The sequence below is a fragment of the Nyctereutes procyonoides genome, unplaced genomic scaffold (genome assembly GCF_905146905.1).
Source record: "Nyctereutes procyonoides isolate TBG_1078 unplaced genomic scaffold, NYPRO_anot_genome, whole genome shotgun sequence".
Taxonomy (NCBI): domain Eukaryota; kingdom Metazoa; phylum Chordata; class Mammalia; order Carnivora; family Canidae; genus Nyctereutes; species Nyctereutes procyonoides.
Genome location: NW_026575025.1, coordinates 6,778,484 through 6,791,434, shown reverse-complemented (window position 1 = coordinate 6,791,434; position 12,951 = coordinate 6,778,484). Strand labels below are relative to the sequence as shown.

The 12,951-nt window shown below is 48.7% G+C and overlaps 1 protein-coding gene across 5 annotated transcripts in view; it reads right to left on the bottom strand.

The window, feature by feature from the left end:
* The window catches only part of SHANK2 (SH3 and multiple ankyrin repeat domains 2), a 512,111-nt gene that overhangs the window by 402,266 nt on the left and 96,894 nt on the right, over positions 1–12,951 (bottom strand). For all 5 annotated transcript variants that reach the window (XM_055314494.1, XM_055314499.1, XM_055314504.1 and 2 more), the window contains exon 6: positions 11,314–11,422. In XM_055314494.1, coding sequence (XP_055170469.1) covers positions 11,314–11,422 — 109 coding nt within the window. The remainder of the gene's footprint in view (positions 1–11,313; positions 11,423–12,951) is intronic.

Genomic DNA, 12,951 nt, shown 5'->3' with positions numbered 1-12,951 from the left:
GAATGAAGCAGAGACCTACCTCACGCCATATACAAAACTCTACTCATTAATGGCTTATAAATGTAAGAGCTACAACTATCAAATTGTAGGAAAGAACAGAGATTTACTCCTATCTCTGTAACCCCGAGTTAGGCATTATTTTTATTTAACCTTAAAAAATATGACACCAAAAGCACAAGTGACAAAAAAAATAAACAAATTGGACTTTATAAAATTAAAAACTTTTGGCCATCAAAGGGCACCATCAAAGAAGTGAAAAGACAACCCAGAGAGTGGGAGAAGATACTAGCAAACCACTAATATCTGATTAGGGATTTGTATCCAGAATGTATAAAGATCTTTCATAACTCAACAAGAACAGGCAAATAACCCAATCAAAACAGGAGCAAAGAACCAGACATTTCCCCAAAGATATACATATGGCAAATAAGTGCATGAAAAGATGCTCAGTATCACTGGTCATTAGGAAATGCAAATAAAACCAGAGAGAGCAGTGACTTCATACTAAGACAGCTGTCATAAAAAGGAGAGGTGACGGCAAGTGTTGGCAAGGCCGTGGAGGACTTGGACCTCCCGCGCACTGTAAGTGGGACATCAAATGATGTAGAGACGTTGGAAAACAATCTGGCAGCTTCTCAAAAGGTTTAACAGAGTTACCATGCAGTCCACTAGTTCCCCAGATATGTGCACGAGACAGATGAAAACACGTGTCCACATGCTCTGTACAAGAATGTCCACAGCAGCCAAGAAGTGTCAATGACCCAAATGGCCGCAACTGATGAGTGGATAAGCAAAAGTGGCCCATTCAGAGGAATACCACTTGGCCACGAAAAGGAACACAGCACCATCACACACTACCACCTAAAGAGAACTTGACACCGTGATACTGAGTGAGAAACCAGTCACAAGGGACCTCATAGTGTGTGACTCCATTTCTATACAACATCCAGAACAGGCAAATCTCTAGAGATATAAAAAGTATACTGGTGGCTTCCAAGGATGGTGATTGGGGATGGGGAGTGATGGCAGAAGGGCACAGCCTCTCCTGTTTGGGTGTTCTAAAGATCGTGGCGATCGTACAACTCTGAATATATTTTTAAAAACCACTGAACTGTACACTTTTAATGGCTAAATTTAATAGTATGTGAAATGTATCTCAATAAAGCCTTACAAAACACAAAAATTGAATTTAATTATATGTAAGTTATATCTTACTAAAATTTTTAATAAAAATCATACATGGCGTATTTTACTAACCTATTGAATGTGTTACAAAATACACACAAATGTTTTTAAAAGGAAGACAAAGTTTGCTGTTTCTGCGCCGCCCGATGGACCATCTGCACCTCCTTTGTAAGATAAAAGGACAGGAAGACAATCCCAGGACATCCTCTGGGTTAAGAATCTCTAACTATGCAGAAGTTCACTGGTTGGCACATGTCCACAGCCACCCTGCCACCTGTCATATCTGCTGATGTGTCCATGTATGTGTCCCTGCAAATGCCAGCCAGGGGCAGTAGCTCAGCCCTCTCCTTGTCCTAGCACCTGCCTATGGGGTGCACAGGACATGAACTACTCGGTGTCCAGTTACCAAAGACAGTGGGGCAGGTGGGGACTGTGGGCATGGAAGTCACTTTGCAGGATGGACAACTGCTCCTGTTTGGATTCACCAGCACCTCTGGCATTAATCTGCATTCAACATTTCAGTGTTAAATTATGCGAAATCGCAGACTCTTCCAGTATGTTAGACTAGTCTAGTTAGACTAGAATATTTGATTAACGCCCCATCCCCACCATGAAAGAGAATGGGATCTGCAGCATCTTCTGTGGTACATGGTCCTCGACAAGGAGGACACATTCTCGTGATGTGAGCCCAGGTGAGCACATGAGACTCATCCAAACAACCCACAGGCCTTGACATGAGCGAGCAAGTATGGAGGGTGGCAGCAGTTTTCCCCAAACTGTCGGCCTCTCTAAAGATTCTGGCAACTGCTTCTCACATGAGCCCACGAACCAGGGGGCTGGGGGGTGGAGGTGGGCATCATTCTTGTACTTCCTGCCACTTCCCACAAATGGAAGAATCACGATTGTCCTCACATTCTCTGGAGATGCTAGTTCCGGCGGCCAAATGTGCTAGAGAGGAGACAGTCCCAAGCAGGTGCTGGCAATGCAGATTTGTGAACAGAAGCAGGCACGAATCACTTTTGTGTGAGGACATCTTTGATAATGGGGAACACAAAGGAGGGAGGCAGGTATAGAGAAGCCAAAAACAGAACTGTGGCCTGTGGCCTCCTATTCCAGACAAAATCCTGTTTCCAGAAGGAGGTGTGGCCAGTTTCAGGGAGAGCCATCAGACCTGGCCTGAGGGACCTCACAGCCAGGGCTTCCAAAGGCACCAGGGAAAGTCTTGCAGCCAGGTTCCTGACTCCCATGCAAGGGTTATGTCATTCACACAGGCCTGTGGAGGCAGGAAGTCCATGGGCATTGCTTCAAGGTCAGACACTCTAAAAGTGGATGGTTCTTGCTCCCAGACAGTGGTATGTGGCTGGGGATTCTCTCACAAGGAAGGCGTGGACTAATGTGGTCTGAAGCGGGCACACAGGACCAACCAGATCAGGAGCTGGAAAAGTATATGACCTTTTGAGCAAGCAAAACCTGAAGCCTCACAACAGGGAGAACAGGTTTGGAGCACTACAAACCTACTAGAAGGGATAAAATCCAGAACATTGGTAGCACCGATTTCTGGCAAGGATGGGCAGCCCAGGAGCCCCCAATCACCACTGGTGAGAATGCAAAACAGTGCACGACTTTGGAAGGCAGTTTGGCAGTTTCTTACAAAACTATAAAAATATTTTACCATATGTTCCAACAATTGCACGCCTTGGTATTCACCCAGCTGATTTGAAAACTTCTGTCCACACCACACCCTGCACACCAAAGTTTATAGCAGCTTAATTCATAATAGCCTCAAACTGGAAGCAACCAAGGTGCCCTTCCACAGGGATGGGTAAACAAAACTGGAACATCCAATATAGTAGATGGCTATGAAGCAAGATAAAAGCCATGCAAAAAAAATAAAAAATTATATATATATATATATATATATATATATATATATATATATATCCAAATCTTAAATACATACTGTTAAATGAAAAGAAGCCACTCCTCCAGGGAGCCTGGGGGGCTCAGTTGCTTAAGTAGCCAACTCTAGATTTCGGCTCAGGCCATGATCTCAGGGTTGTGAGATGGAGCCCCACATCGGGCTCCATGCTTAGTGTGGACTCTGCTTGTCCCTCTCCCTCTACTCCTCCTCCTGCTCATGCATTCAGTCTTTCTCTCTCAAATGAATGAATGAATGAATGCATGAATGAATAAGTAAAATCTTTAAAAAAAAGCCAGTCTGCTAGAAACATCGGGGTGCAGGTGTCCCGGCGTTTCATTGCATCTGAATCTTTGGGGTAAATCCCTAACAGTGCAATTGCTGGGTCGTAGGGCAGGTCTATTTTTAACTCTTTGAGGAACCTCCACACAGTTTTCCAGAGTGGCTGCACCAGTTCACATTCCCACCAACAGTGTAAGAGGGTTCCCTTTTCTCCGCATCCTCTCCAACATTTGTTGTTTCCTGCCTTGTTAATTTTCCCCATTTTCACTGGTGTGAGGTGGTATCTAGCAGCCATGTCCACAATAGCCAAACTGTGGAAGGAGCCTCGGTGCCCATCGAAAGATGAATGGATAAAGAATATGTGGTCTATGTATACAATGGACTATTCCTCAGCCATTAGAAACGACAAATACCCACCATTTGCTTCGACGTGGATGGACCTGGAGGGTATTATGCTGAGTGAAGTAAGTCAATCGGAGAAGGACAAACAGTGTATGTTCTCATTCATTTGGGGAATATGAATAATAGTGAAGGGGAATATAAGGGAAGAGAGAAGAAATGTGTGGGAGATATCAGAAAGGGACACAGAACATAAAGACTTCTAACTCTGGGAAATGAACTAGGGGTGGTGGAAGGGGAGGAGGGCGGGGGGTGGGGGTGAATGGGTGACAGGCACGGAGGGGGACACTTGACGGGATGAGCACTGGGTGTTATTCTGTATGTTGGTAAATTGAACACCAATAAAAATTAATTTATAAAAAAAAAAGCCAGTCTGAAAAACCAGTACTTGATTCTAATTATATGACATTCCAGAAAAGGCAAAACTATGGAGGAAGTAAACAATCAGTGGTCCCAGGGGCTCCAGAGAGGGGCAGGGTGGAATAGGTAAAAAGCAGAGCGGATTGTTTTAAGTGATGAAAGTATTCTGTATGACCCTGTAATGGTGAACACAAGACTCAAACATCTGTCAAAATCATAAACTCCGCAGCACACAGAGCGAACCTCAATGCACGCAAATTTTTAAATGAAGTTGAAAAATTCATAGAGGAGATGTGGTGGGGGCATCCTGGTTTGGAATGCAGAATGTGACAAAAGAGTTGAACTGTATTACAAACGTAAAAAAAAAGCCTTGCCAGAGGGAGTTGGGGAACTACATGCCAAACCATAGAATAGGAACTCAAGGGAGTGGTTTGCAAGAGGGACAGCAAAGCAAACCCAGGTAAGTGTCGTGCTCAAGCAACTCACAAAGCTGCCTCCATCGTGGGGTGCAGGTCAGCAACTTAGAAACCACTATTCACGGATCCTGTGATTGAGCAATTAGATAAAAAGATGGCAGAGGGAGGAAGACCAGTTTCTCACTATTACTGGGCAGGTTATGGATTAGCAAAGGGAAGGGACTGCATTGATCCATGTGGCCACAGATCAGAGTTGGAGACATTAGCAAGAACTCATATTCAGCTTAATACATATACAGATGGTTACATACAGAAGCATTTATAGATATGCACATATTTGTGAAGTAGCGTACACATACAGTTTCTTGCTCCACATTCAAGGGCCAGGAATCAAGTGCACCCCAGCAGCAGTGAGCACACTCAGCACCCAGATTTTGGCTCCTAAAACCATTCTCCAGTAAGAGGCAGCGGGCTCCTGGAAGACCAGCGGGCTCTAGGTCTGGGCAGGAAACATACAGGGTGAACCTGGGGCAAATAATAATGACCCACAGGGTCTGTCCAAGGGACACAGGAGCCAGCTGAAGGAGCTCCCAGTGGCCAGAGCTGGGAGCAATGAAATACAGCCCTGGGTCATAATCCAGATTATGAATTAAATACCCAATAGGTAAATGAATGTAAGAGTAAATAAATAAATGGGGGAGAAAAGATAAACCTCCGTCAAACATGCAGATATTCCATCCTTGAGGACGTGGCACGTAACTCCCCACTTGTCAGGTGGGGGCTTCGCTTAGTGGCTTCCTTCAGAAGAGGACAATCCGTAAAGGAGGAAAAAGAGGGACTGTATAGCCAGGACTTGATGCGCGCCTCACCCAGGTGAGCAGGGCTAGCATCACAGGGACAAGTCTGGTGGGGAAACGAGTCCAGACGTGATGGGGTAGGAGGATACTTCACCCTGGGGTCCTCCTCCCAAACCCACAACCCACACCAGACAAACCCCAATAAGGGGGACATTCCAAAATATGCCTGCCCAGGTCCCAAAAGAGCCAAGGACAGTAAAAACAAGGAAAATGCTAGAAACGGTCACAACCAAAAGATGCCTACAGAGACAAGACAACTACGTGCCATGAGGACCCCTGGGGCAAAAAAGGGACGTTACCTACTAATAAGATATGAAGAAAGCATGCACTTTAGTTAATAGCAACATATCGGGATTGGCTCGTTGGTTATAAAATGCACCCTCCTCTGGTAGGACAATAATCAGGGCAAATGGGCTATGGGTACAGGTGGAACATTCTGTACCATCTTTATAACAATTCTGTAAACCCCAAACTGCTCTAACATAGTCACTGCTCTTATTTAGGTATTAAAGAACAGGTGATGGTGTGATGTGACAATGTTGCTGCTCACTCACCCCCAGCAGGCCCCGTAAGGAGACGCTCTGGACCACAGGGTCTTTGCCCCTGGCCATGTGTGCATGCAATGACATGGGTCACTGTCACAAGTGCCCAGACTGACCTCCTCTCCCCCTGGCCAGTTGTGGCAGATGGCCCAATGCCAATGCCCCCTCCTGCGGCCCTCGTCCCTGCCCCCACCCAAACTCCTTACTTGCTTGACATACTGCATCTCTCCCTACCATACGCACCTTATGAGTCACCTGTCACCCTCGCTGAAACATAGTGTGGTGTACAAAAGAAAACCCTGAAATAACTGCATGTTCTACTTGAGCTTGCATTTAAAGACAGGCTCCTTTGTACCAGGAAGTGCACCTGACCAACCATATGCACCAGAATCCGATCCGTGGCGGCACAGTCTTCCAGCAGTATCTCTGACTCTCTGCAGATTGACATTTATGAGGTTCTGGAACCCTGTCTGCTCAAAATGCACCCCCCTTCTGTGTACCCAGTGTTATTATTTCTGGAGAATCTAATTCCAGGATTCTCATAGGGGCTCCAGTGAGGCAACCACATGTGGACCATTGTTCATCATCCGCATCCAAGAAGCCCCTTCTGTCCTCAAAGGCAGCGCTCAGAGGAGGCACTGCTCGGCGTATGGGGAGCCAGAGTGTCCGAGAAAGCTTCTAATTGGGCCATGTGGGAGCCAGGAGGGACTCCCAGGAGCCCGGCTGTGGCGACACGTGGTGGAGCCAGGCACATCTTGGCACAGACGATGGACAACACCAGCCTGACAAACTGATGAGCTACTACCTCCCTGGAAACTAACTTAGTCATTGGATCTCAGAGGTGAAGTCCAGACCCATCACAGGTGACCGGAGAAAGCCACTCCATCAATGAAAATTCTATTTTTTCACTTCTCAATATGTTCCATGATTTGAAAGACTTTATTTCTGGCTTTATTAACACCCCGCCTTTTGTCATGCCCGTGCTTCTTTCAAATTTGGGAACACAGTGTGAAATAAAAGCACTAAACTAATTTTTGCTCAAATTACTCGTCTTCGTTCCTTCCTTGGGACTCAGAACACCACGCACCTTGTCCCACAGGTGCCAACCAAAGCAGGAGATGAGCCCAGAGACCATGGTGGGTGCGGCTTTATTTCTTCACATGACCTTTGCTGTTACTTATTATAATTTCCACTAGAATAGGCACCAGACAGTTCGTTGTAATCACAGGCTGCTTTATTTTAATTGACAGGTCGTTCTATGGAGATTTCATTATCTCTTGCGCATCCCTCATCCCAAAGGGCTGCTTCTCCAACCTGGGGCCCCCCCGCATGCAGCCCAGAAGCGTCTGAAAACCACAAAGCCCACTACAGGGCCGTGGCCTGAGTCGGAACATCGTGTTTCCTGCCATTTAGGAAGCAAGCTGCTTTCAACTCTCTGCACCAGCGGTGAAGTCGGCTTTCCCGCAGATTCTGCTGCTCGCCAACTGGCTTTGAAAAAGTCACCCAACTCAGTGTGGAGCTGGTGCCTATTCTAGTGGAACAGGCGACAGTTGTCAGAGCCCATGAGGACGACAGTGCAGCGTCTGGAGTAAGAGGGGAAACAGGCCAGCTCTTCCCTCCCACCAGGATGGCCTGGAGCTGCAGCACATGCTCCCATCCCAGGATGGTGAGGGGACCTGCTCCGAGACCACAGACCGTCCAGTCCTGGACCCTCTGCACCAGCCAGAGCCCTGGCCGTGTCTTGCCAGGCACACGCGTGAGAAGAGAGACCCACTTCCTTTCCCCAGGGGTGAGAGCATAGACCCTGTGGTCCCAGGGCAGATGAGCCCAGGCTTTGCCTCCTCTGCTCTCAGAGGACACTGGCCACACACAGAGGGCCAGCTTCATGGGACACGACGATTAAGGGAAAAGAGGCTTCCCACGCCCTTGACACATCGCTGGAACTTAATAGGCTGTGATTATTAAGTGCCCTGGTCACTGTTAGGGTGACTGGCAGTGCCAGAATGTCTGGGACCAAGGGGATCCCCAAGCATGGGACTTTCAATGTGAAAACCAGAGCCCAGGAGAATGAGGACAAGTTGGTCACGCTACCTGTTGTCTGGAGGCAGCCTGTGATAGTCAACTATGGGTTGTCTCCATAGCCAGGGCGCCTCCCTGGGCAGTGCTCACCTCCCATGGGGGCTGCTCTGTGCCGTTGTCCTGGGACTTATCCACAGCTTAGCTCCTTTACAGGGAACGTCCATCCCACTCTTCACCTCACTTGTTTCACTCCTCGTGCGTGGTCCCCACTTTCCCTGGCCCCCAGCTAGAATGGCTTCTTCTCGCCTAATTTGGGGATGTGCATGAAAAATCTGAAGATGTTGAGGATGGCACGGTGGAGCTGAGGCACGGTGAGGGTCTGACGGCACTGTCTACAGCAGGGTCTCAGGTCTGCACATGGCCTATGGTTCAGAACTTTCTATCTTAAATATCTTTTTTGTATCCTGTAAATATTTTTGTTTGGCCTCTAAAAATAAAACCCAGTATGTCTGATCATTGGTAATTATGTCTACACACAAAAATACCTGCATACAGATGTTTATAGTAGCTATTTTCACAAGTGCTAAAGACCTAGAAGCAGCCAAGATGTCCTTCAACAGGTGGATGGAAAAATTAACTGTGGTCCATCCAGTCACTGTAAGTGCCAGGCAGCTTAAAGAGAAGTGAGCTCCTGAGCTGAAAAGTCATGGAGGGACCGCACACGCATCTTACGAAGTGAAAGAAACCATTTTGAAAAGACCACACGTTATGATTTTAACTCTACAACATCCATGTAAAACCACGGAGACAGTGAAGAGATCAGTGGTTGCCAGGCGCTAGCAGGGATGGAGGGTGAAAGGTGGATCACAAATGACACTGAGGGCAAGGAAACCGCTCCGTATGACCTTAAGGTGATGGACACCTGTCATAACTGCTTATCAAAACCCACAAAACGGATGAAACCAAGAGTGGACCCCAAAGTAACCTGCAGACTCTAATTAGTAACGATGGGCTCATGGCTATAACAATCTGCCCCATTAACGCAAGATGCTGATAACAGGGGAGCTGGTGGTTATCAGGGACCCCCACAGAGCTTCCAGCTTTTCCAATCACTCTCCTGTAAACCTGAAACTGCTCTAACAAATAAAATCTACTAATTAAAAAAAAAAAAAAAAGCTGGGCGAAGAGAAGATGGGGAAGGTTCTGCTTTCTAGGGGAATGTTGACCACAACCAGGAGAGATCTGGACGTGGACCATCTGGCAGTCACTGCACCTCAATGATTCTGCTTTACAAGTTACACTTAAAAATAAATAACAGTTTTTAGTTTGTTTGGGCAAGAAAACAACAAAACAAACAAACCCCAATGGCGCACACACAGCCTGATCACACAATCCACAGGCCGAAGGCAGAGACAGGGGCAGCCCAAGAAGAAGAAACTCTCCCAGACAGCCAGGAGCACCCAGAAATGGGCACAGACCTGTATCTGGGTCTGTGCTGAGTGGTTTTGGAAGCTAGGTAGAGTCTGCCCTGGAAGGAGAGTCATTGCAAGCCCAGAATCTGGAAGATACCAGTTTCAGAGAAGGAGGCCACATGTGGGAAGAAGAGCAGCCCAGAGCAGATCCCCTGACCTACCCCCTACTGCTGGCCCTCCTCCGTGGAATCATCTGGAAACAGCCACATTCGAGGCCAGGCTGGTGGACGTCCAGGGCAAAGGCTGCCCAAGGAGGGAACTGCAGACACTGGAGATGCACGACCCCTCCAAGAGTGCCTTCCGTGTCCTCCCACCACCACGTGTCCCATCTCCTGGCATCTCAGACAGAAGTTAAATTTGGGAGACATACAAGTCCACAGTGATCACAGCTGTGATCCAGCAGCCTGTGCTGGGTGTGTGTGTGGTGGGGGGGGCTGTGCATGGCTGGATGGGCACAGGTGGGGGTCCTGCCCCAGCTGCAGCGGTCAGAGGACCCCCTAGAGATGATGAGAAAGCTCTATCCTTGAGCAGATACATGCATGTGCTGTGGGCTCAGTAACTGAGTGGCTGAGCAGGACACGTTTATGTGACAGTCCTCCGGAGGAGGGCTGGCAAGTCACCAGAAGAGAAGGAGGGGCCCCGCAGTGGCTGAGTCCAGGAGGAACGCTCTCTAGCCCCAGGGATGAACACCCCAAGGATGAACACCCCAAGCTGCCACAGAGACCACCTGAGCCCTCTCGGCCAGCCCAGCTCAGTGTGTCCCTGGCAGGGCTCCCACCTGGGTGACACGGGCAATGTCTACAGACAGTCTGGTTGTCACAGGTGGGATGGTGCTACTGGAGCCCAGGGTGAGGCTGGCGATGCTGTACATGTCCTACAACACACGACACAGCCCCCGCGACGAATCACCATCTGGCCCCAGGACAGAGTCCTATTCCACCATAAGAAGGAAGGAAATCCTGCCACAAGGATTGGATCCTGTGGGGGCACTGACGATCCATGGATGGACCCTTGGGACATCGAGCTGAGTGCAATGAGTCAGGCAGATACCTGTAGGATGTCACTTGCACGCCAAACCCCAAAATACCGACTCCCAAAGCAGAGAGCAGATGGCTGGCTGCCAGCGGCGGGGTGGGATCAGCGTGAAGGTAGTCAAAGGTACAAACTTCCAGTTACGAGATGTATGAGTCCCAGGTCCCAGAGACAGTGACTACAGTTAACGTTACTGTTCTGTGTATCTGCTCAAAGAGCAGATCTTAAGGGTTCTCATCGCAAGAAAAGCAACTGTAACTCTGCATGGAGACACGTTAACCAGTCCTCAGAGTATCGAAACACGATGCAGTCTAAAACTAACCCTTCTAGATCAGCTAAATCTCAATAAAACTGGGGAGGGGGCGGGGATAAGATTAAATGAATAAAGATCAATGCTCATTTGGAATTGTTTAAAGATGAAGAAATCACCCAGCCCCACAAGTCACAGGCATGGAGTTCGGGAACCCCTGGGCTGTTCGGATTTGCGAATGTAAATAAGGAGGCAGGTTTCAGCTGGAAGAGCAAGGTGTGCACGTGCCAGTGTGTCTGCCCTGACGGGCACTAAACAGCACCACACGCCTCACCATCCCTCCTGTATTCATTCGCTTACCCAGCAGCTGTGGATGGGCACCTACTGTGCGCCAGGCGCCGTGCTCGGCTACACGGCTCGGCCCTTCTCTGGAACTCACCCAGGAATGAGAAAGCACTTTCAAAAACCAAGAAAAGCCTAAGTGTTGCACGTGCGTGTGGGATCTGATGACAGAGGCACTTTTTCGGGCCGAGCCCGCACTTGTGCGAGGCTTACTGACGTCCTCCGCACCCAGGACCTACCTCCTGTCTCCGGGTCATGGAAATTTGGATCCAGGCCTCGTTCCAGCATTTTGACGACCTTCTCCACCAAATGGTGCTGAATATGGTCCAAGAATTTTTTCAGATTGGTCTAAGGGGAAAAATAAGAAAACAGAAATGTCTTTACAGCCCCTGGGAAGGCTCCTTATTACGGGGCACGCTCCAGCCTCCTCTGGGGACAGGGAGCCACCCCGGACAGGGCGCTGCAGACCCGCCAGGCGGCAAACTCACTGCACCTGGTTCTCCAGCACCAAGCATGGAGTCCAGCGCGGGGCAGACGCAGCCAGCCTGTCCTGGATGGAGGTTTTGGAACTCTCCTGCTTTCACTGCCCATGCCAGGAGCCACAGGGTGATCCTTCACTTTTGAAAGGACAAGCCACCTGGGCCACTTCAAAAAACTACCACTTCCAGGGTCCACCCCAGAGCTTCAGCCTCCATCTCTGGGGAGCGAGGCCCAAGGATGGATAGTTATGCTTTGTAATCTCTAACACAGCAGCTGCGATGGAGAGCAGATAGGGCAGCTGTCACTCAGTGAATCCACTTGTAGGTGAACGTCTGTGACTACTTGCACAGAAACAGGGATGCCTGGTCATGGAGCAATTCAAGGTCAAAAGAGACAATCACATCCTGTGGGGTAAACGATCAGTGGGTCAACCCTGGTGGGGAGGGACGTCCCCCAGCTTTGCCTGGCCTGTCAGTAACTGGAATCATGATTTCCTGCCATGGAGCAGAAAGCCTGGGCCAGCTGAGGATAACCCCAATACTCAATCTGCCTTCCTTTGAAGGAGCTAACTCTTGCCACAGGCTGGATTCTGTGCCCCCTCCACATGGCTCCCAGGACACACCACGTGGGCAGCAACGAGGGGGGCCTGAGCCTCCAGCCCCCTGACACAGGCTGGATCTCCACCACTTTAAGAACCTTCTAGGGCCAAAATTAGCAAATGCCCAAAGACACAGGATACACTCATTTTCACTTAATGTTTTCACTGTTATTTAGTAACTGACTTTTTTTTTAATCCAAAAAGCACATATTTATCTACATGTTAGAAGGTGATTTAAAAAAACAAAACAAAACAAAACAAAAAAAAAAAACAGAAGCTTCCAGACCTTGAGGTCTAAACACCATCCAGGTGGATTCTAGGGCTGGGCAGGGAACATGCATAAGGAGTCAGACCATTAGTTGTACCACAAAGTTGTCAGTGCTCAGGGGACAGCAGCATAGGCCAGAGGGCAGACAGCCAGGCAGAAGGGCTGCCACCAGCCACATCTAGACAACTTGCGGACATTAATAAATAATGGCGTATCATACCCGTTGAGGACAATAAAAATCCATGCATCTGTTGTGATACAAATGGGTGTCAGAACAAAAACCAAGGGAACCGGCTGGTTGAGAACTCACAACCAATCTGTGTGGGCTCACAGCACCAGGCAGGCTCCCCGGGCAGCACCAGGGCAGGCTAGGGACTGCATCCAGGCAGCTTCCCATCACTGCCTTTCCCTATGCTCCACATCCTCGAGCATCCTCAGATAACACATGTCCTCCTCGACACCACGGTGGGTATGACCACGTACCCCAGTCCCAGCACCTGGTGGACACACACAGCGACCAGGACAAAGAGC